This window comes from Anomaloglossus baeobatrachus, chromosome 10, assembly GCF_048569485.1.
Source record: "Anomaloglossus baeobatrachus isolate aAnoBae1 chromosome 10, aAnoBae1.hap1, whole genome shotgun sequence".
In the NCBI taxonomy this organism is placed as follows: Eukaryota; Metazoa; Chordata; class Amphibia; order Anura; family Aromobatidae; genus Anomaloglossus; species Anomaloglossus baeobatrachus.
Genome location: NC_134362.1, coordinates 50,603,986 through 50,629,609, shown reverse-complemented (window position 1 = coordinate 50,629,609; position 25,624 = coordinate 50,603,986). Strand labels below are relative to the sequence as shown.

Here is a 25,624-nt window from a genome sequence, read left to right as displayed (position 1 = left end):
TCGTCTTTAATTCGCCCTGAGAGTCCTTCCCAGAAGGCGGCGGTTAGGGCCTCGTTGTTCCACCCTAGTTCTGAGGCCAGGGTGCGAAACCGGATCGCGTATTGACCCACCGTCAGAGTCCCCTGACGTAAGCGGAGAAGAGACGAAGCAGACGCGGAGGCGCGTCCGGGCTCATCGAAGGTACCACGGAATGCCTGCAGGAAGTCCTGGATGTTCGTGGTCACAGGATCCCCCTTCTCCCACAAGGGGTTCATCCACGCCAGTGCCTCACCCTCTAGATGGGACATGATGAAGGCGACCTTGGCTTGGTCGGAGGCAAACAAATGCGGCAGCTGCGTGAAATGGAGGGAGCATTGGTTTAAGAATCCCCTGCAGGTCTTGGGGTCTCCGGCGTACCGGGGTGGTGAAGCCAACCGAAGTCTGGTGGTATCTGAAGAAGTCGCCACAGGAGCGGGAGCCGTGGCTTGACTAGTGGAAGCCCGGGATGTCGAAGTCGTAACTGCCGCTTGTAGCGTGTTCAGGCGGGCGTCCACAGAAGACATGAATTGCAGCATGCGGGTCTGAGTCTCACGCTGGCGTTGGAGTTCCTCCTGTACGGCTGCTAGTGCTGCAGCGGGATCCATGGCCTGATCTTACTGTCAGGGCCAGGTGGACGGGCAGACCCAGGAGGTGGATCCACTGGGCCGAACTCCTAGATGGTAGTAAAGAGTCCGGTAGCTGGAGCACTATAAACAGCAGAACAGTCCGTGCACACGAGTATAGCGGAGAAGTCCCTGGGACCACGGAGTCACGGGTGGTAGTCCGGGTGACGCAGCTCTGGTTCGGAAGCCGAGATGATGTCAGGCGGGGTCCGGAACCTTTGGAGCGAGGTGATGAGTCACCGCAGGGATCCGGGATGGTGCGGACTGTCAGGATGGCAGATGGACAGCGTTCGGGGTTCGGGATACGGCAGGACTGGATGGCGAGGCAGGCACGGCTCTACGAGAGAGATAGGTAAGTACATGCACAGAAACACCAGGAGACCTGACTCCTAGCTTAGGAAACACGAAGATCAGGCCCCGCCCCCTTGGACAATAACCCCCTATATACCCTGTACCTGTTTAGCCTCATTTCCTGTTAATGGACGCTGGCCCTTTAAGAAAGGGTCAGTGACCGCGCGCGCGCCCTAATGCGCATGCGCGCCGCCCGGGTGCCAGAAGCCAGGGAAGGAGGCTGCGAGGAGGACGCAGGGGAGCCGGCCAGGGCCTGGGAAGCCGTCGGGCGCCGGGATCGGAGACCAGGGGACCTGGGAAGGACGGGCACCGGAGGCTGGAGAGCGGGGAGCGTGGCAGGTGAGCCAGGGAGCGGGGGTGAGGACCCGGGGAGCGTGACACATTGCAAGCCATATGGCTCATTTAATGCTATGTAACCAATAAAGGGGTTGCAGATCTTGCTGGAATTGTGCTGCCCCTTCATTCCTCCATGGATTAAGTCATCAATATTTTAGTCTCGGAATACCCCTTTAATTTCTTTATTCCCATTGCTTCATCAGGACTATTCAGCCAGTTTCCAGGAGACTGATAATTACTGCTAAAAATGTGTACAACGCACAAGTGGGTTACCCAACACCTCTTAAATTAACTGAGCAAACAGTGATTTTCCTTCTTTCTGTATTTATAGTCCTTAATATCTTTTAGCAGCAGCTTGCAGGTCAGTATTTATCTCTGCCCATATTTATTTATGATAACAAATTTAGCTGAGAAAGTTACTGTGTCAGAAACATCTGATGTTTCCTAGTGACTTGTTACATTACATGATAATATTATCTATATTACGTTGCAGAATATCTAAAGGTTCCCCAAATTCCCCAGTGACTGGTTAGGTTACCCCCGGCCATAAGCAACATGACAATTCAATCATATGCTTCGTTTACATCATTAAAAGTACACACACATCATCATTTGAAAACAATATATATTGATAAATGGTGGTATAAATACTTTTGTATATACATACATGGGAATATTTTCAGTAACACAAAGTAGAGAAAGATAAATACATTAATACATGATGAAAGGATAAATAAATATAGTCTTTATTAGTGCTGCTTTTATGCATCTCATTAATTAAAGGCCCTTACATACTACACCCATGGAATAACATAGGGTTGATTCAAACTGATTCAAACTGCATACATTATTTCATAGATCTCTTACACCTGATGAGGCCGGTGTACTTGATAATTCATCTTAGAATTAGGATTGAACTCAGTTTTTGCTAATTTAGCCAGATTAACCTCAGTGTCCCTCCTCCCTGTTGCTGCTGAGATCTCACACTGCTCAGTACAAGCTGCAGCTGTCAGTGAGGCTGGGTGGGCAGAGGCTGAATAGATAGATTCATGAGCTTTTTTCATTCTTTAGCTACTTTTTAAAAAAAGATCATTTAAATCTCAGAATTTTAGTGTCATTTTGACATAGATTTTCAAAGTAAGTACACCAGCCTCATCAGATTCAGGACACCTATTTAGATTTTGAAAGTAAGTACACCAGCCTCATCAGATTTAGGACACCTATTTAGATTTTGAAAGTAAGTACACCAGCCTCATCAGATTTAGGACATCTATTTAGATTTTCAAAGTAAGTACACCAGCCTCATCAGATTTAGGACACCTATTTAGATTTTGAAAGTAAGTACACCAGCCTCATCAGATTTAGGACATCTATTTAGATTTTGAAAGTAAGTACACCAGCCTCATCAGATTCAGGACACCTATTTAGATTTTGAAAGTAAGTACACCAGCCTCATCAGATTTAGGACACCTATTTAGATTTTGAAAGTAAGTACACCAGCCTCATCAGATTTAGGACATCTATTTAGATTTTCAAAGTAAGTACACCAGCCTCATCAGATTTAGGACACCTATTTAGATTTTGAAAGTAAGTACACCAGCCTCATCAGATTTAGGACATCTATTTAGATTTTGAAAGTAAGTACACCAGCCTCATCAGATTCAGGACACCGATTTAGATTTTGAAAGTAAGTACACCAGCCTCATCAGATTTAGGACATCTATTTAGATTTTCAAAGTAAGTACACCAGCCTCATCAGATTTAGGACATCTATTTAGATTTTCAAAGTAAGTACACCAGCCTCATCAGATACAGGAGACCTATTGAGGCCGCGCTCACATCGGCGGTATTTTGCCGCAAAGCCGGATCCATCACAAATGTGTTTCAGCGTCATTAATTTCCTATGGAATCGCGGAAAGATGAGGTCACATGCGGTTGCATGCATCGCAAATTAATGGAGCTGAAACGCATTTGTTACAGATCCAGTTTAGCGGCAAAATACCGCTTATGTGAGAGCGGCCTTAGTCATGTATTTAGTAAGTGTTGTTAAATATGGTCACATATCCACTTTAAAGAGGACCTTTTTTAACCAACAAGTGACATTAAAGGGAATCTGTCACCAGGTTTTTGCTCCCCCATCTGAGAGCAGCATAATGTAGAGACAGAGACCCTGATTCCAGCGATGTGTCACTTACTGAGTTGTTTGCTGTCATTTTCATATAATCACTGTTTTCTCTGCTGCAGATCTAGCAGTTATACAGAGCTCATGAATATGCTGGACTACCTGCAGCATGCCAAGTAGTCCTGTAATGATAATCTACTGCTGATTAAACAGTGCAGTGTATCAACAATACACTAAGCAGCCCAGTAAGCGACACATCACTGGAATCATTATCTTTGTCTATATTATGCTGCTCTCAGATTAGGGGGCAAAAACCTGGTGACAGATTCCCTTTAACATGGATAATTTTCAGCAGTATTATAGGATTGCGGGTCTTACTTTTATTTTCCCAGATTGAGCTCAAAATCTTGGACATTGTCTTCTCTGGGACATACCAACTGTGAGACGGAAGGAACTGATTTGAGACATCATGCCTTCTGCTCAGATCTGGGCAGAATTGAGGGAGAGCTGATTAATTTGATGTTTTGCCATTTTGTCAATCAATGGTCCACAGAATACAATGGGAAAGTTGATTCACATATTTTTCTTATTAATTCGCCAAAAGACAAATGTACAGTAGTACATTAACACACAAATCAGGTGAGGATTGTTCTCACCTCTCACCAAGTACTATATACTGAATATTGTTAATTATCAGCCATGTGTTAAGATGTCCCTGTGTATTATGCAGACAGCTAAAGGAGGCAAATACAGCTGCTTTTTAAAAGGTTAATCTGTAAGAGGACGACATACAGGCAGTTTAAGGATTAATCGTAAAAAGGAGGACATAGCTGCAACTAAAGGGATAATCATCAGGAGGAGGACATAACTGCAACTAAAGGGATAATCATCAGGAGGAGGACATACAGGCACTTTAAAGATTAATTGTGAAAAGAAGAACATTGCTGCCACTAAAATGTTAATTGTAAAGGTAAGGAAATAGCTGTAACTAAAGGTTAACTGTGACGCCCCTGGACTATCAGGTCGTCACAGGGTACTGCACAAACTGCCCTTCCGTGCAGTATTCCAAGTCCCTCATGGTTCTGGGTCTCTATCTGACAGTGTTGCCTCCAACAGCAAATCAAATCCTAGATAAACCCTGCAGCATACCCACCAGGCACACCAGTGGACGGCTTGAGTGGAATAGAGTCGCCCACCTGGGGGGGTCAGGGAGGGGAGGTGAGGTATGTAGTCAGTGAGTAGTGAATAGTGAGAGTGAGAGGAGGATGGGAGCGGTGGCTCCCAAGAGAAGCTGTCTAGGTTGCAGACGGTGGTCTGGACATAGAGGAGTCGGACCCTTGGTCGCAGGGGATTGTGGCAAGGTGCCTGGACCTGTCAAGGAGGACAGCCGGCAGCCTAGCACTGTCACTGGTCCGGGACCGAAGGCACGACGGGGTACACAACCCTAGGTCGGGGAGTAGCTTCAGGCAACCCGACAATTCACCTGAGGAGAACGGAGCATTTATGATCTGTTCCCACCTGCTCCGGAATCGGGGCATTAGCGCAACGAGGGGGATAGGACTTTCCAATCCAAATGGTTAAGAAAATCCCAAGTGTGAGCCCTGAGAGCAAGCTCCCACACTTAGCCATAGTGGGGAGCGGGGCCAGGCAAGTTTCAGACTACTGGGCCACCATGTTGAAGTTAAACTTAGTGCCAGGAGGCAGGTCACAGATCACCAAGCAACACTATCTGGCACGGGACCCAGACGAGCTCCCCTCAGCGGCAGTGGAACCCAGAGAGTTGGTTTACCCGGTTGTCAGCGTCTGCTTATTGACTGAGTGAGTCCGAGAGTGACCCCTGCATCCCACGGCATCCCACACAGAGTCCCGGGGCATTCCCCCTACCCGTGGAGGGCTACGACACCTCGCTGCCCCACTTCATCACCCCGGGTACTCCCAACGGCAACGGCGGTACTACCAATTACCATACACCACGGGTGGCGTCACAAACTATATCTAAATTCCCCTGTACATACTCCACCTTCATTTGAGTTGCCGGACAACCCCCGGGTCCGGAGACCCTCGAGCCACAGCGAACCCGGATCCGAACAGCTCGGCTGGTTTCACGGGGGCGGCACATAACCGTCAAGAGGAGGACATAGCTGAAACTAAAGGGTTAATCGTAGAGGTAAGGAAGTAGCTCAAACTAAAGATTAACCGTCAAAAGGAGGACATAGCTGCAAATATAAGGTTAATCGTCAGGAGGAGGATGTACAGGCACTGTAAGGATTAATCGTGAAAAGGAGAACATAGCTGCAACTAAAGGGTTCATTGTAAAGGTAAGGAAATAGCTGTAACTAAAAGTTAACCGTCAAGAGGAGGACATAGCTGGAATTAAAGCTTAACCGTCAAGAGAAGCACATAGGTTCAACTAAAGGGTTAATCGTCAGGAGGACATAGCTGAAACTAAAGGGTTAATCGTACAGGTAAGGAAATAGCTCAAACTAAAGATTAACCGTCAAAAGGAGGACATAGCTGCAAATAAAAGGTTAATCGTCAGGAGGAGGATGTACAGGCACTGTAAGGATTAAATCGTGAAAAGGAGAACATAGCTGCAACTAAAGGGTTCATTGTAAAGGTAAGGAAATAGCTGTAACTAAAAGTTAACCGTCAAGAGGAGGACATAGCTGGAATTAAAGCTTAACCGTCAAGAGAAGCAGATAGGTTCAACTAAAGGGTTAATCGTCAGGAGGAGGACATAGCTGCAACTAAAGGTTTAATCATCAAGAAGTGGATATAGCTGTTTTTAAATGGGTAAGAAAACATCTACCAGTAAAGGAATATCTTATTCTGACTTTATCATTACATAAGCACCCTTTTCTCCTTCTTCTGCTTCATTATACACAGAAATCCACGTTATATAGCTTCTTATGCATTATTATACAGAATAAAGTAAGACAGTAGCACAGATTACATGCTGAACACACCGCATCTCTCAATACATACAGTGGTATCTCTCAGTATAGAAACAGGAATTCTCACACTGTTGTCAAAATAGTGAGACAGTGGAGAGCCTGACTTCTACTAACTCCAGTCTTCATTCATTTTACATGAATATTTTCACCGTCAGGTCACGCTATCTTGGCACAATCCGACGGCTCTCCCCATTTGTTGATACACATCTGTTGATTCCTTTCCTTGTCAGTGTTAGTCCTCTTGGTGGTAACATGAATTTAGGATAATTGTACACTTTCTGGTTATTACGTGCAGATATGAGGCACTTTTAAAGGTAACACATTGAGTTCACATATTTGTTAATAGACAACTTATCCATGTTATTGCAAAATATATAAGAATGGATTCATTTTCTAGGCTGTTTGGCCACTGTTAAGTATGCATTGTCTTTGTTTTTTGTGTGCAAATCCTGAGGTCACTCTTCAGCAAGTCCACCTTTTATACATTAGCCGAGTAGTACATCGTTCTGACCGTACATATATCATGGAGGGGGCTCCCACAACGATAACCATGATATTTAGTGGGTGTTATTCCCCAGTGGATATCTTGTGTTTACCGGTATGGTGTCACAGAATCTGGTTCTGTTGAATCTGTTGAAAACTGAACTTTTTTTCATTTTGCTTGGTGACTATCAGCTTCTTGGCTTCTCACATCTGCCAGAAGAAAAGTAAAGAAAGAACATTAAGCTACACTTTCAGTATAGTGCCTTTTATTAAAGGGTTAATCCCATTTTCATAATTGGATATTGTACAAAATACAAACAATTTAGCAATTTACGGCGTATTAATATTTTCAGCCATTCTTGAGATATTGACCCTTTCCTTTACAACTTGTTACCTTGGTGTAGCGCCCGCGTCTCTACAGGGATGCCAACTTACTTATAACCGCTGCCAGATTGTGTCCTCCTCCCGCCGTTCATGTGCTTCTTTGCCTCCCTCTCCTGCTGGGGCTTGTGCACACCACACAGGCTCTCTGGGAATGCACTTAGGGAGTGTGCACGCGTGCCCATCGGCCCTCCTCTTAAAGGGCCAGTGCGCCATTTACCAGACATGCAAGGCACCCTCCCATTAGGGAAGGTGCCTGCGCAATGTCGTTAGTTTGGCTACCAGTCTGCTAGCTAGTTGTCAAGTCCCTTGCTCCTGTCCCATCTCCAGTACCTGTATTCTCCTTCCCATTCCTATTTGTCCCTGCCGTGCCCTCCATTCCTGTCTGTACCTGCCTGCCTGTCTGCCTCAGTCATCCCACCTGTACCTGCCTGCATCTGAGTCTGTATCAGAGTCCGTCTCCTGTCCTGGGGGTCAGCTGCCACAGTCCCGGTCACTGAACTGGTAGAGGTACCTGGCGTCCACCATGGGTAGGCACCTAGTTAAGCCCCTCCCGCTAAAGGGTAAAGTCCAGCTGCAGCCTGTGGTCCAGGAGGTCCACTACTCCCGTTTGCTGCCATTTTCAGCTTTTCTACATTGCATACTGAAGTCTTATCCTAGTTTCTCCAAGTACTGGTGCAATGAGGGTGACACGCCCACCAGGGCCGTGAGGCACTTCGGACCGGGCCGGTTCTATTGGGAGGTCACGGCGGCAGGGCCAGCCTCTGTGACCCTGGCAGTGTTGTTTAAATGTGGGATATTTACAGGGCATGAGTCGTGACGCCACCTGTGGTATTTGACAATGTATGGCCGACGCTGCTGGATGGGACCACCGGGGCAGATGGTGATACAGCAATGATGGTACAGCCCCACAGGTGGAACAGGGCCCCAGGGCAGCCAATATAGTCTATGATGGAGGAATTAACATTGGGGTGTAGGACCGAAAACGCAGCCAATAACTGGACGACACAGGGACTGTAGTTTTCTTTACCTTTTTACTTGGTGGTGGGTGGTGCAGGCCAGGGAAACTAGTTCAGATGGTAACAGAGGTCCAGGCAGGCTGGAAGCAATTGGGGATCTACCTCGCCAGGTGGGTTCAGAGGCCTTCCTTCTGCGCTGTCCCATGTAGGCCCCTGCTGCATAAAGCTATGCTGTGGCCCTCTTCCTGGTGTTGTACTGTTTCTCACCCGTATGGCAGGCGGCGTGAGCCTCTTACAGGTGCCACTCCTCTGGCAACGGCTCCAGGCTCTAGTATGCTGCTGTGCCGCCGGGCGTTTTGTGTGGCCAGAAGACATGCAGTCTTCTGCCGGGAGTTCAGTACCGGAACAACCAAGGACTCCAGCATCCTATCTCTAGCGCTCTGCTCTGGGGTGAGCTTCGTCACCACTCCGCTCCCCAGGCTTTTCTCGACTTCTTTCTCTCTCTCCTCTTCCCTTTTACTAGCTCTTCCCTTCCCTGAGACGAGTCCTTCGGGGACTCCAGTCCTCAGGACGTCGGGCTGGTCTCTCTCGCTACTCCTCCGTCCTTCCTCCCGACTAACCCCTCCCACAGGCCAGAATTTACAGGGAAGCTGCCCTTAAACCAGGTTTTAGAGCTCCCCCTTCTGGTAAGGAAAGTGTTGGCAGCTGGTGTTACCTAGCGTGGGGAACCCCCTTCTTGCTTCCAGGCATAACATCATTCTCTGTTAGGAGGGCAACGCTACTGTGGCAACCGGACCACTGGGGTGCCACAAGGGGCACACGGAGAGATAACATCGTTTTACCTGCAGCGCTGTCTATTTAGCGTTAGCCCTCGTTGGTTACATTGTTCTTCACTAATCTCACAGACACATTTACAGGTTTTAGGGTTTAAAGTTCTTCGCCGACGACACGGTAGACAAGCAGACCTGAGATAAGGGGAAAAAAGGGTACACGTTAGAGATGAGCGAATCTGCCGAAATTCAACAAGTCTTCCATATACATTTTGACGTCATAAAATGCGTTGCCGTATGTGATCATGCCATACTACGTGACCGTGGGCTGAACTGTCTGGGATTTACAAAAATAAAAGTGGCTACAAGATCTAAAAAGGCCTAATTGCTGGGTTAGGTTCAGATAGTTTTAGGTGGAACATCCATGGACTGTGGATTGGAAAAGCTGTAAGCTAAGTCAGGATCATGTTTAAGAAAAAACAAAACAGTATTTTTGGAATCTGCTTGGAAAACATGGCTTGCTCTCAAGGGTCAAACCTCATTTCTGTCTTCTTTCTCTCTTTACTGCAGTTCAAACCATTAATATCTTTCTTATGTGTCTCATTTCACCATTACTTTATATTGGATACCTGCAATTTTCATCCTGGACTTCCAGAAAAATTTAGGTAAAGTTTTTTGAGGGGCTTGATTCATCAAGATTGACATCATTCACGCCGGTCTTGATGAGGGGCCAGGTTAGCGTTAGACGCTTCTGATTCTTGAAGACATGCAATCTGTCACGCTCCCCGGGTCCCCTGCCCCGCTCCCCGGCTCACCTGCCACGCTCCCCGGCTTCCCTGCTTCGCTCCCCGGCTCCTCTGTCAGGCGTCCCCCGCTCCACAGCCTCCAGCCCCCATCACCTGCGGTCCCCAGGCGGCCCGGTCCCCGCTCCCGGCGCCTGTCGGCAGCTCTGCTCCAGGCCGGCTCCCCTGCTTCCTATTCACCGCTCCCTGCCCTGGCTTCTGGCACCCGGGCCTCGCGCATGCGCATTAGGGCGCGCGCGGTCATTGACCCTCTCTTAAAGGGCCAGCGTCCACTGACAGGATATTGAACACACAGGTACAGGGTATAAAGGGGTTTAATGTCCAAGTGGGCGGGGCCTGTTCTTCGTGTTTCCCTAAGCTAGGAGTCAGGTCTCCTTGCCTCTGCTGGTATACTTACCTATCTCTCTTCTAGAGCCGCTCCTGCCTCGCCATCCGGTCCTGACGATTCCCGAACCCCGAACGCTGACTGTCTGCCATCCCGTCAGTCCGTACCATCTCTGATCCCTGTGGTGATCCATCCTCTCGCTCCATCGGTTCCGGAATCTGCCTGACAACATCTCGGCCTCCGAACCTGAGCTCCGTCACCCGGACTACCATCAGTGACTCCGTGGTCCCAGGGACTTCTCCACTCCACTCTTTTGAACGGACTGTCCTGCTACCTGTAGTGCTCCGGCTACCGGACCCCTTGCCTTCAGTAAGGTGTTTGGCCCAGTGGATCCACCTCCTGGGTCTGCCCGTCCACCTGGCCCTAACACAATGGCTCTTCACTCTTCATGAATCAGGACCATCGGAGAAGTAGTGTGCACCTCCATGTGCGCCTCACCGCTAATCTTACTCCAGTCCCTGTAAGATTTTTGGAGTAGAACATGCCACTACTTGTAAGAAATTTGACCAGCGGTGGTCACCATGCTCCTGTCGCTCCCCAGCTCCGCTCACCACTGGGTAAAAATGAGGTCAGAACCCTAAAAGTCCTATCATTTTAGTGCAGCCACCAGTTGAGCCAAGATTATATGACTTTTCTAAAGCTTCTTACACTAGAATAAGGGCATAAAAGATTTGATGAATCGGGCCCTTTGAGTTTTTCAAATGAAAACCTCTCCAAGAAACGCACTGTATTTGGATATGTGCACTCAATGTCTTTTTTTTAGGCGAAGCCTCTTCAGGGAAACATCAGACGTCTTAGTATGCTAGATGCTAAAACAAGCATTTTATGAACAAATGCTCTTTTTTAAATCAGACAGCAAATGTGCAAAAAGAATTATACAGCCATTCTTACATGGATTTCACAAGTCGGTACACCAGCCTCATCAGGCCTTAGATAAATATTTAGTAATGTTTGCTGTTTGAATTGTGAAATCTGGGGACAGGTCTGTTTTAAGTTTTAATGATAAATCTAAAATAAGAAGCGCTGATAGTGTAACACCAGATGACAAGTGCAGTATATACAGGAGATATACACTCACCTATTTTGGTTGTAAAATTCACAACCACTGATAAGCATAAGATAATGGCGTCTGCTGCAGCCCCATGTGGATGAGCATTCAAAATGGAGTAGAGAAGGGGTTAACGCCGCGCATCAGCCAAATGAAATTGTAGAGACGTTGATGAATAATATCTTTTTTTATTTCATCGGTCTATGCGTTTCGAGGTCGAAACCTCTTCCTCAGGACCAGGACATTAACAAAGATGCTTTTGTTGATGTCTTGGTCCTGAGGAAGAGGTTCGACCTCGAAACGCATAGACCGATGAAATAAAAAAAGATATTATTCATCAACATCTTTACAATTTCATTTGGCTGATGCGCGGCGTTAACCCCTTCTCTACTCCATTTTGAATGCTTAAGTTTTAACGAAGCTGACATGGTAGAAAACAGTTATGAATATGCCAAGTAAAAGGTGGAGTATAGGTTCTATTCATGGAGGAAGGTGTGGAGTATGATGTATTTGACTGCATAATATACAAGTGAATCTAAATAAATTAGAATATCATATAAAGTTAATTTATTTCAGTAATTCAATACATATAACAGAGAGTAGTAGAATAGGGTGTCCAAGCCGCGCCAATGACTAACCGATCATGAGGATTAAAGATTAATGTTGCTTTATTCAATGCACAGGTCAACGTGTTTCAGGAGACTCAGCTCCCTTCCTCAGGACAGACTGGCAAGAAACATCAATGTAATTCAATACAAAAAGGGAAACATACTGTATATTATATACAGTGTGTCCACCCATATCCTGTCCACCGCCATTAACTTGAGAACGGCGGCAGCTATAGGCATAGAAGTGGGTGTCTAGGTATAGTAAAGTAGCCATGCGCTACGCAATTTAACCACCTATAGCGCCACCTGGTGGAAAACAACGGAGTTAGCATTTTTATCTCGAAAACGGAACGAGAAAGAGAAAAAAAGTGAATTAAAAAATTGTAGGGCATCCTCAATTCAATGCGAATCGACACCTTGCATACAGAAATGCTATGATTTGAAACCCATGACTCCCCCAAAACATTGAATGCTGGTCACGCATATGGCGCTCATTTGACTTGATGCTCAAAGTGTCCCCCGTCAGCTGCAATGCACATCTGGACTCTGCACAGCATACTGTATCTTGCTGCACGTTGTGCAATATGGTAGGTGACACGTTTGTACAAGCATCTGTGATACGTCGTCGTAGGTCCTGCAATGTTGGTGGAGGGGTCGCATACACCTGCTGTTTGATGTGACCTCACAGAAAGAAGTCCAATGGTGTCAGTTCAGGTGAGCGTGGAGGCCACTCCACACAGCCACCATACCCAATGACTTGTAGGAAGGTCTCCATGAGGTATCGCTTCACGTCCTTGTGAGTTTTACACGTTCTAATCATAGCATTTCTGTATGCAAGGTGTCGATTCGTATTGAATTGATGATGCCCTACAACTTTGTAATTCACTTTTTTTCTCTATCACGTTCCATTTTCGAGATAAAAATGTTAACTGTTATTTTCCACCAGGTGGCGCTATAGGTGGTTTTATTGTGTAGCGCATGGCTACTTTACTATATCTAGACACCATTTCTATGCCTATAGCTGCCGCCGTTCTCAAGTTAAAGGCGGTGGACAGGATATGGGTGGACACACTGTAGAGTCATTACACACAGAGTGATCTATTCCTATATATTATATAGAGTCATTACACACAGAGGCATCTATTTCAAGTGTTTATTTCTGTTAATGTTGATGATTATGGCTTACAACCAATGAAAACCCAAAAGTCATTATCTCAGAAAGTTAGAATATTATATAAGACCAAGTGAAAAAATGATTTTAAACTCAGACATGTTGGCACCTACTGAAAAGTCTGTTCAGTAAATGCCTCAATATTTGGTCGGGGTTCCTTTTGCATGAATTACTGCATCAATGCGGCATGGCATACAGTAGAGGTGATCAGCCTGTGGCACTGCTGAGGTGTTATGGAAGCCCGGGTTGCTTTGATAGCAGCCTTCAGCTCATCTGCATTGTTAGCTCTGGTGTCTCTTATAGATTCTCTATGGGGTTTAGGTCAGGAGAGTTTGATGGCCAATCAAGCAGAGTGATACTGTGGTTATTAAACCAGGTTTTGGTACTTTTGGCAGTGTGGACAGGGGCCAAGTCCTGCTGGAATATGAAATTTCCAACTCCAAAAAGCTTGAGGGCAGAGGGAAGCATGAAGTGCTGTAACATTTCCTGGTAGACGGCTGTGCTGACTTTGGTGTTGATAAAACACAGTGGAGCTACACCAGCAGATGACATGGCTCCCCAAACCATCACTGATTGTGGAGACTTCACACTAGACCTCAGCAGCTTGGATTGTGGCCTCTCCACTCTTCCTCCAGACTCTGGGACCGCGATTTCCAAATGAAATGCAAAATTTACTTTCATCTGAAAACAACACCTTGCACCACTGAGAACAGTCCAGTTCTTTTCTCCTTGGCCCAGGTAAGACTCTTCTGATGTTGTCTATTGGTCATGAGTGGCGACACAAGGAATGCGACACTTGTAGTCCATGTCCTGGATACATCTGTGTGTGGTGGCTCTTGAAGCACTGACTCCAGCAGCGTCCAGTCCTTGTGAAAGTCCCATAAATTTTTGAATGGCCTTTTCTTAACAATCCTATCAAGACTGCGGTTATCCCGGTTGCTTGTGCACCTTTTTCTACCACACTTTTTTCTTCCACTCAACTTTCCATTAATATGCTTGGATACAGCACTCTGAACAGCCAGATTCTTTAGCAATGACCTTTTGTGGCTTACCCTCCTTGTGGAGTGTGTTAATGACTGCCTTCTGGACATCTGTCAAGTCAGCAGTCTTCCCCTTGATTTTGTAGACTACTGAACCAGTCTAAGGCACCAGTTTAAATACTTAGGAAGCCTTTGCAGGTGCTTTGTGGTAATTATTCTAATTTTCTGAGATAATGACTTTTGGGTTTTCATGGGCTGTAAGCCATAATCATCAACATCAACAGAAATAAACACTTGAAATAGATCCCTCTGTGTGTAACGACTCTATATAATATATAGGAATAGATCCCTCTGTGTGTAACGACTCTATATAATATATAGGAACAGATCACTCTGCGTGTAATAACTCCATAAAATATATGCGTTTCCCTCTTTATATTGAATTACTGAAATAAATTAACTTTTTGATATTCTAATTTATTGAGAAACACCTGTATGTATACAGTAAGTGTATGTGTGTATGTATGTGTATATATATATATATATATATATATATATGTAAGGATGGTTGACCTTAGGGAGATCAACATCCAGCACCGCAGGGCACCATCACGTGTTTCTCAACGCAGTGATTCTAGAGCAATGCCCCCTGGGAAATATGCAAAACAAGGAAGCCGCGGAGACACCATCACATGTTTCTCAACGCTGGCAGGTAACTAGCCAGGTCTTTCACCGGGAAGGAACAACCACGGGAAGGGCAGTCTCCAGTCAAGGAAACCACCTATGCCAAAACATGGTATCCATCCACAGACAGCTGTTTCGGGGTATTTGCCCCTCATCAGTGAGTGGGAGCAATTAGTCTTCTACTAGGCATTGCTCCCACTAGCCAGTTTCCTACTCCACACTGATGAGGGGCAAATACCCCGAAACAGCTGTCTGTGGATGGATACCATGTTTTGGCATAGGTGGTTTCCTTGACTGGAGACTGCCCTTCCCGTGGTTGTTCCTTCCCGGTGAAAGACCTGGCTAGTTACCTGCCAGCGTTGAGAAACATGTGATGGTGTCTCCGCGGCTTCCTTGTTTTGCATATATATATGTATATATATATAATGTAAGGTTGCTTATGGTTGTGGATGTGAGTCTCTAATTTTTGTTACTCAATCACATTCTTATTTTTGTTGTTTTTGGTAGAACATTGCTCAATGTATATATGTTCTTGTGAACATTAACATGTAAAAGATTAGATCTCACATATACAGGAATGTAAAAAAAACAGAGCGTGCATCTAAAAATAAGTAAAACAGAGCGGTCCCCTGAGATATTCGACAACTGCTGACGATGCATATTGCGACTTAATGTGTATAGGAGTTCAGAGCCGGTTCATTTCCAGTGTTACTATTCAGGAAAGCAAACTAACATGTTCCCTTTTTTTGCAGATTCTTTCCCTTTGATCTCTGCCCTTTGACACAGCAGCAGACCTTCCCATGACCCAGCGATTGCTACTGCAGTCTAACATGTCACTCACCCTCCATCCTGCTACAAACCTGGCGTTTTTAGAGGCTCCTCTCCCCCTTTTCCCTTTCCGCCTTCTTTTCTTTGCTATTTTGTCACCTGAGAAAGGAGAGAGCCTGCGAGAGAGAAAGACATGCAAAGTAAACTCAATATATACAGAGGACAATATGTTCTATAGGTCAAACAAAGGAATAGTCACAGGTCACAATTTATGCTGCGGTATGCAGCATGCAGCACTAAGCTAAGGAAGGAAGAGCCACATGCTGGGAGTATGGATGCAGGATGGCACACAGCCGGCGATGGCTGACTCACCAGCTGCTGCTTAGCAGAAGGCACAATAATGTGACGCACTTCATCTATCAAGAGTTTTCTGACATCAGCAAATAAGACTTAGCTAAAGCAAGGGAAAAAGTCAACTCATGGGTTCAGCCGAGGTGAGGAACATGAAATTCACTGAGCTAAATTGGTTCCATGTTATTCTGCTTGGTGGAACAGATATCCTGCCTATGGAGCGTTCAGTCACAAGGAGGTTTTTACAAACACCCCCGACTGTCATGGCGGCGTCAGGGTCTGTGGAGACTACAGATTCTTGTACTCTGCCTGCTAATGTAGCGCCCCTGAAGCCATCAGGGAGCTACAAGGTTCTGCATCCTCACCAGGAGGAAGGGCCTACCCCCTTAGGGACCCGGAAACCCAGTGCCGGTACCATACAAACACTACACAATCCCAGTTTTTCCCAAACAAGCCCCCATACAATGGTACCCAGCTAGGGTCATACCAATGGATGGTTACCTAGAGGTGGAGCCAGTCCACTTGTTGACCAGGTGGGAGGGGCGGACTGTGGACAGAGAGGAGACAGTAGTAAGAGAGTGAAGGTGAAGGAGGGAAAATGAGGAGACAAACTGTCCTGTAGTGAGCAGTAACCTGGTGCTCAGGAGAGTGGTTGCCAGTGGAGTACGATGGAGTACTCCCGGAACTACGCACCGACGGGGTACAGGACCCTAGGACAAGCAGAAGCTCTAGGCAGGCTTGTTAACACCTGCACAGCAAGGGGACTGTCAAGGACCTTGCTGACCCTATCCGAAGACTCAGTAACAAAGGGAGAACCGGGGACAGGACCAGAGACTCCAACCCCATAGGGTTCACGCTACCGTCAGGCAAACAGCAGTGGAACAACACCACCAGACAGGGACCCCCAGTTGCTCTACGCCACGGGGACCCACTAACCAGAGACAGGTGGAGGGGAAGAAGGCACCAGATTACTAATTGGCACTGGGTACAAGGGAACCTGGAGGTGAAACCAGCCGGCCTCGGGTAATCAGTTACCATCACCGGACAGTGAGCAAAACCAGTTGCACTGAACTTTTGTGTGGACTCCCTTCTTCCAGCATCTGTCACAACACCTACCCTCTGGGTCCCAGCCCTGCTTGCGGAGGGCCTACCATCCATGCTGCCATTAACAGCAGCCCCAGCAGTGGACATTGTGCAGCGGCGGCTCCATACACATAGCCGCAACAGTGCAAGTGGCGTCACATGTGAACATTATAATCCCCTGTAAATATACCCTGTGAGGTAAATCCGGAGATATGACGATAAATCATGATATTCAAGTTATGTCAGGAAGCCCTCTCCTGGTGTCACCCCCCCTTTCCTTCACACAACTTGTTTAGCAACCCATCCCATGGCCATCTCCTGTGATATGGAAATTAGGTGATGTGGGAACAAAGGACACAGGATGACTCCCTGCCGTCACCCTGTAACAAGAGTTGTATCTCATTATAAGGCTCTGGAACTAGCCAGACAGAACGACTCCAGTAAAAAATGGTTCATATCTCGCAAGCCATATTTCCGATAAATACGGCAACCATAAAAATGGTGTTTTCGCATGCGGACGATGCTGGCACACCTTTTTTATGGGAGCGGGAGCTTGGGAAATACCCCAGGCGTGATATCAGCCAATGTGGAACTAGTAGACAAGTCATGAAACCTCTCATTCTGTAGCTAAATTCATAACTGTCACAATGAGAGCATTGGCGTCCGCCTACGACGCTCCCAGGCCAAGTTATGGCCATATTCCATGTTGTGGATTTTGTCCATAACTCCAGCCAGGGGTGGAGCAGTGCTCCCTCTGAGGTCACGAAGGTAGGAGGGGACCTGGATTTGCCCAGGTTGATAACCCTACTTCGGCCATTTTCCAGTGTTCTTTCGCTGGGGGTCACGTGCAGGAAACATCTGTGGGAGTTCCTAGAAACCTGGTCTACAGCGCCCCCCTGTGGCCAGACGCACAAGGTAACTGATTGAATTGCATACCTGTTTGTAAACCATGCTTTATCTGTAACTGTACTCTGACATATGTATATTCTGTAGATTCCCTATTGTATATATTGTAGTTTCTAGTGTGCTTTAGGCTGATTAAATTATATAATTAATCTTGGGCTGTTCTGTTATCTCGATCTTGAATCCCACGTCTGTGTGTTCGGCTAATAGTTACCGTGAAGCGGTTGGTGGCAGCGAGTTGTGCCAAGGATTATTGTGGGGAGGCCAGTGAGATTCGGGGAGATTTTATATATTCCGCCCGCGGAGGTCGGGGGAATATATACCCTACTCTCACCGGGGACCCTTCAATAATCGGCATAAGTAGTATAGCGGCCTCCTTGCTTATTGTCGGGCAATTCCATAATTGGCCTGACTATAAGAGGGGCGCTAGAGAGCGCGTCACGTGCTCTGTCTGTCGGTCGGGAGGTATAAAGGAGGGGTGACCCCCACTTGTTACCCCCCGATTGTGACGTACTGGTAGCCAGCGCGGGGGATTTCTGAGTGACCCCCCCGGTGGTTTGTGACATATTGGTGGCATAGCGGTGGGATCGAGATAATAGTGTGTGTGAGTGTGAGACCCATACTCCCAGACACTAAAGACTGCCTGCAGCAGCTGTGGCTGCTGGGGTCTTCAGACTAGCTCAACACTAGAGTGTCAGAGTGCAGATACTGTAAGGTGTGTGGAGGCATCGGGTGTCAGTTCTGTGTCAGTGACCAAAGTCTGCAAGAATGGCTGAGAGCACCAGGAGCAAAGCCAAAGGAATGGCCGATGCTCAGGCCAGAGACGATGAGGAGGTTGTCCACGAGCCCTCCAAGAGCCCGACGCCAGAGAACAGCTCTGCAGAGGACATCGCACAACCTGGCACTGCTGGACAAAATGAGGAGGAGCTCGCCCAAGGGTCCTCAACGAGCCAGATGCCAGCCCTCCGCTCTGAAATGGACAGTGAATCACCAGGCTCCGCAGCGGGCCGCAGATCACCACGTGCCATTCCACAGAGCCTGGGAGGCTCGGATAGCCTTCTTCAAATGGCTATGGCCCTTCTCCAGGCTGGAGACCAGGAGGGCTACAAGGGACTCCTGGCAGAGCGCAGGGCAGAGCGGCAGGCAGCGCGTGACGCTGAGGCTGCGGAGCGGCAAGCAGTGCGTGAGGCTGCGGAGCGGCAGGCAGCACGTGAAGAGCGACAGCAACAGGCCGAGCGTGACTACCAGCTGCAGCTAGCTCAGCTCCGGCCCTCATCAGCCACACGTGACCTTCAAGACACCAAACTTCCAAAGGTCCGTGTTGAGGACTTTCCCGTGCTGGAGAAGGATGGAGACTTGGACTCTTTCCTGACTGCTTTTGAACGGACTTGCTTGCAGCACCATCTGGACAAGGAGCAGTGGGCCAAATACCTGACCCCCCGTTTAAGGGGTAAGGCCCTGGATATCCTTGGGGACTTGCCTGCTGAGGCAGATCAGGGCTACGACACCATCAAGCGGGCCCTGATCCAACAGTACAACCTCACTCCAGAGTCCTACCGCAAGAAGTTCCGGAGCCTACAGAAGGGACCAAAGGACTCCTGGGCTGACCACCGGCGGGCACTTGCCCGAGCTGCCGACCACTGGACCCAAGGCCTGCAGCTTTCCACCGGACCGGAGATCCTGGACTTGTTCATCACGGAGCAACTCTTGTGGAACTGCCCTGAGGATCTCCGCCAGTTCATCCGAGACCAGAAGCCAAAGGGGTCCACGGCTACAGCTGCCCTGGCCGATGACTACACCAACAATCGGGCTCCTGAAGCCAGGAGAGCAGCCACCAGCAGCACCTGGAGAGGGGGTAAGATGAATTCTGCGACTGCCCCACCTGCCCCTAGACTGCAGGGGGTGTCCCCCTCAACTCCCCTCTCCAGGCCCGTGGCAGAACCAAGACGGTGCCACCAGTGCAACTTACCTGGACACTTCAAGGCCATGTGCCCTCAGCGTCCCAAGGCCCCGGCTCCGTCCCCGTCCCAAGGGCCGCCCAAGGTGTATTGTGTGGGTGGGGGTGGTGGTAGGTCCCTGGACAGCTTCCAACCTGTCACCGTCGGCCGGTCTGTGACCATGGGACTGCGAGACAGCGCCTCGGAGGTGACTCTGGTGCGGCCTGAGATGGTGTCCCCCCAAGACTTGATCCCTGGAAAAACCCTCGCTGTCTCCGGGATTGGAGGCATTGACCCGGCGCTGCCTGTTGCTGACATTTATGTGGACTGGGGCGCAGGGCGAGGGGTGAGGGAGGTGGGGGTAACTGATCGGATCCCCGCAAACGTGCTACTTGGGACAGATTTGGGGCAGATAACCTCCCAGTTTGGGCCCCAACCAAGGGCTGAACCTTCAGCCAGTACTGACATGCCTCCGGACAATGTTAATGTGTTATCTATGAATGATGTAAGGGAGGAGGGAGTGAACTCTGATATTTCTGCTTGCATAGACACCATAGACACACACACAGCTGCAGCTGTGACAGGGGAGGGGGTCAGAGAAAGGTGTGACAATGCCTCTACAAGTAATCAGCCTGTGAGCTGGGATCTGCTGCCCTCTGCAGGGATAAGCAGAGAGCAGGGTGCTGCAGGGGGAGGACCAGTGTGTGGGGTGGGGGCTACCACAGCAAATGTGGGGTCCCCAGAGATTTCACAGCGGGGTTCTGTTGCTGCAGGAGGGGAACAGGCAGGTGAGATTGGGGCCGGTCCAGGAGCGGAAGTGCTCCCAGGTAAGATCTCGGTGCATGGTTCCCCCACAACCGGGGCGTCAGGAAGCCAGGTAGGTCTGCCTGAACCGGCGACTTGGTCAGGAACGGAGGAGGAGCAGGCACGACCCACGGTCGCAGCAGCTGTGGCCGCTGTCACCCGCAGTGGGAGTGCTGGAAGCCAAGGGGCCTCCCGGAGGTCCGATAGCTCTTCCCCTTCTGACCAAGTGGCAGCCGAGTCAGGTGGAGGCCAGGACACAGGTCCCGGGGTACTGACCGAAGATGTGACAGTCTCGTCGATTCTGGCCACATCTAGTCCGGGGTTTCAGGCAGCGTTAGAAGCTGACGACAGCCTGAAAGCTCTTAAGGAGCAGGCGGCACAGCCTCCCTCGGACTCGGACCCGGAGCGAGTGGTCTGGGACCAAGGACGGCTGTACCGGGCCACGGTCCAGCAGGGTTCACCGGAGGCGTGGCCCAGGGACCGACAGTTGGTGGTACCCTATCCGTTCCGGACGGAGTTGTTGCGGATCGCACATGAGATTCCGATGGCCGGACACCTAGCGATCGCTAAGACCAAGGCCAGGTTAAACCAGCATTTCTACTGGCCAAAAATGGGGGCCGATGTGGCTGCCTACTGCCGTTCGTGTGAAACCTGTCAGAGAGTGGGGAAGGCGGGGCCACACCCCAAAGCCCCACTAGTATCTCTGCCAATCATCGATGAGCCTTTCAGGAGGGTGGCTGTGGATCTGGTCGGCCCGCTGGCCATCCCCAGCAGCTCCGGGAAACGCTTCCTACTGACGGTAGTGGACTATGCCACCCGGTACCCAGAAGCAGTGGCCTTGTCGTCCATTCGGGCTGACAAGGTGGCCACCGCATTGCTGGAGATTTTCTCCCGAGTGGGTTTTCCCCAGGAAATGCTCACTGACCGGGGGACCCAATTCATGTCCCAGCTGATGGAGGCCCTCTGTAAGCAAGTCCAGGTGCGACATCTGGTGGCCAGCCCGTACCATCCACAGACTAATGGCCTGTGCGAGCGGTTTAATGGCACCTTAAAGCAGATGCTTAAGATGTTGGTCGACTCCCATGGGCGTGACTGGGAGCGGTATCTCCCACACCTGTTATTTGCTTACCGGGAGGTTCCACAGGCCTCAACAGGATTCTCACCGTTTGAGCTCCTGTACGGGCGACGTGTGCGGGGCCCCCTGGCTCTGGTGAAAGAGGCTTGGGAAGGGGATTTGGCCACCCCTGGAGTGTCGGTTATCGAGTATGTCATGCGCTTCCGGGACAAAATGCAGGCCTTGACGCAACTGGTACACGACAATATGGCTCAAGCCCAGGCCGATCAGAAGCGTTGGTACGACCAGAACGCTTGTGAGAGGACCTACCAAGTGGGTCAAAAGGTGTGGGTACTGGTCCCCGTACCACAGGACAAGCTTCAGGCAGCCTGGGAAGGCCCATACCTCGTGTACCAGCAGCTCAACCCTGTGACGTACCTGGTCACCCTGGACCCTGCCCGTGGAAGGCGGAAGCCCTTCCATGTGAACATGATGAAGGCACATCATGAGCGGGAGGCATGTGCGCTCCCCGTGTGCAACCTGCCCGAGGAGGGAGAAGCGGAAACCCTCTTGGATATGCTAGCCCAGGTTAGGGCCGGCGGATCCATTGAGGATGTGGAGGTTGGCCACCAGCTCTTGGAGGACCAACGGTCCCAGCTGTGGGCCACCCTCCTCCCCTTCCGGGGGTTGTTTACCAACCAGCCCGGAAGGACTGACTTGGCTGTCCATCACGTGGACACTGGGGATCATCCCCCGATCCGGCGTTCAGCATATCGGGTTTCCCTGGAGGTGCAGCAACACATGCGCCAGGAGATTGACGAGATGCTGAAGCTGGGGGTGATCCAGGCATCCAACAGCGCTTGGGCCTCGCCTGTAGTCCTCGTCCCTAAGAAGGACCGAACCACTCGGTTCTGCGTGGACTACAGGGGGCTCAATGCTGTCACGGTCGCCGATGCGTACCCAATGCCACGCATCGATGACCTGCTCGATCAGTTGGCCGGGGCTCAGTACCTGACCATCATGGATCTGAGCCGGGGATATTGGCAGATCCCCCTGACTCGCAAGGCCAGGGAACGCTCTGCCTTTATTACCCCATTTGGACTGTACGAGTCCACGGTGATGCCATTCGGGATGAGGAATGCCCCTGCCACTTTCCAGCGGATGGTCAACACCCTGCTCAAGGGACTTGAAGGGTACGCGGCCGCGTACCTGGATGACATTGCCGTCTTCAGTCCCACCTGGGAGGACCACCTAGAGCATCTAGCACAGGTGCTCAGGCGGGTCCACCGGGCAGGTTTGACCATCAAGCCGGGCAAGTGTCAGCTGGCCATGAGCGAGGTCCAGTACCTCGGTCACCGGGTAGGCGGGGGAACACTGAAGCCCGAGCCTGAGAAAGTGGAGGCCATCGCATCCTGGCCCACCCCCAGGACCAAGAAGCAGGTGATGTCCTTCTTGGGGACCGCTGGGTACTATAGGAGGTTTGTTCCATGCTATAGTAGCCTGGCAAAGCCCCTGACGGACCTCACCAAGAAGAAGCTGCCCTCTGCAGTCGATTGGACAATGGACTGCGAGACAGCCTTCCGGGCCCTAAAGGACGCCCTGTCCAGCCCGCCCGTGCTACAGGCAGCCGACTTCACGCGGCCGTTTGTAGTACAGACCGACGCCAGTGACTTCGGCCTCGGTGCGGTGCTCAGCCAGGTGGACTCGGCGAGCCAAGAGCACCCAGTCTTGTACCTGAGCAGGAAGCTGTTACCAAGGGAAGTGGCCTATTCCACGATGGAGAAGGAGTGCCTGGCCATAGTGTGGGCCCTGCAGCGTCTGCAACCCTATCTATACGGGCGCCACTTCATCGTGGAGATGGACCACAACCCCCTCAGCTGGTTGCACACCGTCTCTGGGACGAATGGGCGACTGTTGCGATGGAGCCTTGCGCTCCAGCAATACAACTTCACCATTCGCCACAAAAGGGGCCGTGACCACGGTAACGCAGACGGGCTGTCCCGACAAGGAGAGGTCGCGGACGGGCGCACGGGGGAACACCGGAGTGTGCTGCCCCCTAGCGCCCTCAAAAGGGGGGAGGTGTGAGGTAAATCCGGAGATATGACGATAAATCATGATATTCAAGTTATGTCAGGAAGCCCTCTCCTGGTGTCACCCCCCCTTTCCTTCACACAACTTGTTTAGCAACCCATCCCATGGCCATCTCCTGTGATATGGAAATTAGGTGATGTGGGAACAAAGGACACAGGATGACTCCCTGCCGTCACCCTGTAACAAGAGTTGTATCTCATTATAAGGCTCTGGAACTAGCCAGACAGAACGACTCCAGTAAAAAATGGTTCATATCTCGCAAGCCATATTTCCGATAAATACGGCAACCATAAAAATGGTGTTTTCGCATGCGGACGATGCTGGCACACCTTTTTTATGGGAGCGGGAGCTTGGGAAATACCCCAGGCGTGATATCAGCCAATGTGGAACTAGTAGACAAGTCATGAAACCTCTCATTCTGTAGCTAAATTCATAACTGTCACAATGAGAGCATTGGCGTCCGCCTACGACGCTCCCAGGCCAAGTTATGGCCATATTCCATGTTGTGGATTTTGTCCATAACTCCAGCCAGGGGTGGAGCAGTGCTCCCTCTGAGGTCACGAAGGTAGGAGGGGACCTGGATTTGCCCAGGTTGATAACCCTACTTCGGCCATTTTCCAGTGTTCTTTCGCTGGGGGTCACGTGCAGGAAACATCTGTGGGAGTTCCTAGAAACCTGGTCTACAGCGCCCCCCTGTGGCCAGACGCACAAGGTAACTGATTGAATTGCATACCTGTTTGTAAACCATGCTTTATCTGTAACTGTACTCTGACATATGTATATTCTGTAGATTCCCTATTGTATATATTGTAGTTTCTAGTGTGCTTTAGGCTGATTAAATTATATAATTAATCTTGGGCTGTTCTGTTATCTCGATCTTGAATCCCACGTCTGTGTGTTCGGCTAATAGTTACCGTGAAGCGGTTGGTGGCAGCGAGTTGTGCCAAGGATTATTGTGGGGAGGCCAGTGAGATTCGGGGAGATTTTATATATTCCGCCCGCGGAGGTCGGGGGAATATATACCCTACTCTCACCGGGGACCCTTCAATAATCGGCATAAGTAGTATAGCGGCCTCCTTGCTTATTGTCGGGCAATTCCATAATTGGCCTGACTATAAGAGGGGCGCTAGAGAGCGCGTCACGTGCTCTGTCTGTCGGTCGGGAGGTATAAAGGAGGGGTGACCCCCACTTGTTACCCCCCGATTGTGACGTACTGGTAGCCAGCGCGGGGGATTTCTGAGTGACCCCCCCGGTGGTTTGTGACATACCCCCTTTACAAAAAATGCCCAGGACACGGAACTGGGCAACGGCCACCAAAGTGACATTCCCCAGACATACACCGCCCGGGACCAAGTACCCCATATCCCTGGGCAATACACTAATGTCTCTGATGTCTGTGATCAGCACAGGCAGACTCAAGTGTGGACCCAGAGACTTGTAGTTCATAGGCAGGCTAGCAAGAGTTATGCGGGCGTCACACGGGACGATCTATCGTGCAATCGCACAAGCGATCGTACCCACCCCCGTCGTTTGTGCGTCACGGGCAATTAGTTGCCCGTGGCGCATAAAGTCGTTTACCCCTGGTCACACGCACTAACCTGCTGAGCTACGTCGCTGTGGGCAGCGAACATCCACTTCCTGAAGGGGGAGGGACATTCGGCGTCACAGCGACGTCACACAGAGGCCGGCCAATAGAAGCGGAGGGGCGGAGATGAGCGGGACGTAACATCCCGCCCACCTTCTTCCTTCCGCATTGCTGGCGGAATGCAGGTAAGCTGTGTTCGTCGTTCCCAGGGTGTCACATGGAGCAATGTGTGCTGCTTCGGGAACGACGAACAACCGGAGCACAGAAGGAGGAACGACATTATGAAACTGAGCGACGTGTCAACGAGCAACGATAAGGTGAGTATTTTTGCTCGCTCACCGTCGCTCGTAGCAGTCACACGCTACGATATAT

General features: G+C 49.7%; 1 protein-coding gene across 1 annotated transcript in view; it reads right to left on the bottom strand.

The window, feature by feature from the left end:
- Window positions 1-1,935: 1,935 nt before the first annotated feature.
- The window catches only part of VEGFB (vascular endothelial growth factor B), a 73,094-nt gene continuing 49,405 nt past the window's right edge, over window positions 1,936-25,624 (bottom strand). The window contains exons 7-9 of the mRNA XM_075326636.1: window positions 15,537-15,620; window positions 9,070-9,192; window positions 1,936-7,097 (exon numbers count right to left, since the gene is read on the bottom strand). Of these exons, the coding sequence (XP_075182751.1) occupies window positions 7,076-7,097; window positions 9,070-9,192; window positions 15,537-15,620 (229 nt within the window). The 3' untranslated portion in view covers window positions 1,936-7,075. The remainder of the gene's footprint in view (window positions 7,098-9,069; window positions 9,193-15,536; window positions 15,621-25,624) is intronic.